The 435-nt window shown below is 66.2% G+C and overlaps 1 protein-coding gene across 1 annotated transcript in view; it reads right to left on the bottom strand.

Moving 5' to 3' along the window:
- Nucleotides 1-435, bottom strand: part of Csf2ra (colony stimulating factor 2 receptor subunit alpha) — a gene marked incomplete at its 5' end in the record, with an annotated part of 5435 nt that overhangs the window by 3734 nt on the left and 1266 nt on the right. Inside the window, one exon of the mRNA XM_033760230.1 lies at nucleotides 37-66. Within this exon, the coding sequence (XP_033616121.1) occupies nucleotides 37-66 (30 nt within the window). The remainder of the gene's footprint in view (nucleotides 1-36; nucleotides 67-435) is intronic.

The following is a 435-nucleotide window of genomic DNA, read 5'->3' as shown; positions in this document are numbered from 1 at the left end:
TGGGGTTCACACGGCCGAGCCTGGGCTCCGACTCACCAGAGGGGTCCCGCTGCCGAGGTCAGCGCGCTGCGAAAAAGGAAAAGAAGCCGCGGTAACCGCGGGAGCCCCCGCGGCCCGTGGGAGAGGTTTGCACAAAGAGAAAAACCCACTCGCTGCCCCTGGACGGAGCCAAAGGAAGGCCGGGAGGTCCGAGTGCGTACGGCCGGCACTGTCTGCACGCACCCCATAAAGGGGTGCAGAGGGGGAACAGGGAACCCGTCCAGCAGGAAGCAGGGTCCCCACCTGACTTCGGGCTTCACCACAGCGACAGGGGCAGGAGGGTTCTGCCAGACACGAAGTAGAATGGTGGACGGAGCGGGAGAGGACCGGGGCTCTCATCATGGTGCTCAGGGGCGGATGGGAAGGGGAGGAAGGGGGAGGAGGAGGGAGAGGGGG

The sequence above is a fragment of the Fukomys damarensis genome, unplaced genomic scaffold (genome assembly GCF_012274545.1).
Source record: "Fukomys damarensis isolate Sample0158 unplaced genomic scaffold, DMR_v1.0_HiC HiC_scaffold_39, whole genome shotgun sequence".
NCBI lineage: Eukaryota > Metazoa > Chordata > Mammalia > Rodentia > Bathyergidae > Fukomys > Fukomys damarensis.
This window is presented reverse-complemented; position numbering and strand designations above follow the sequence as displayed.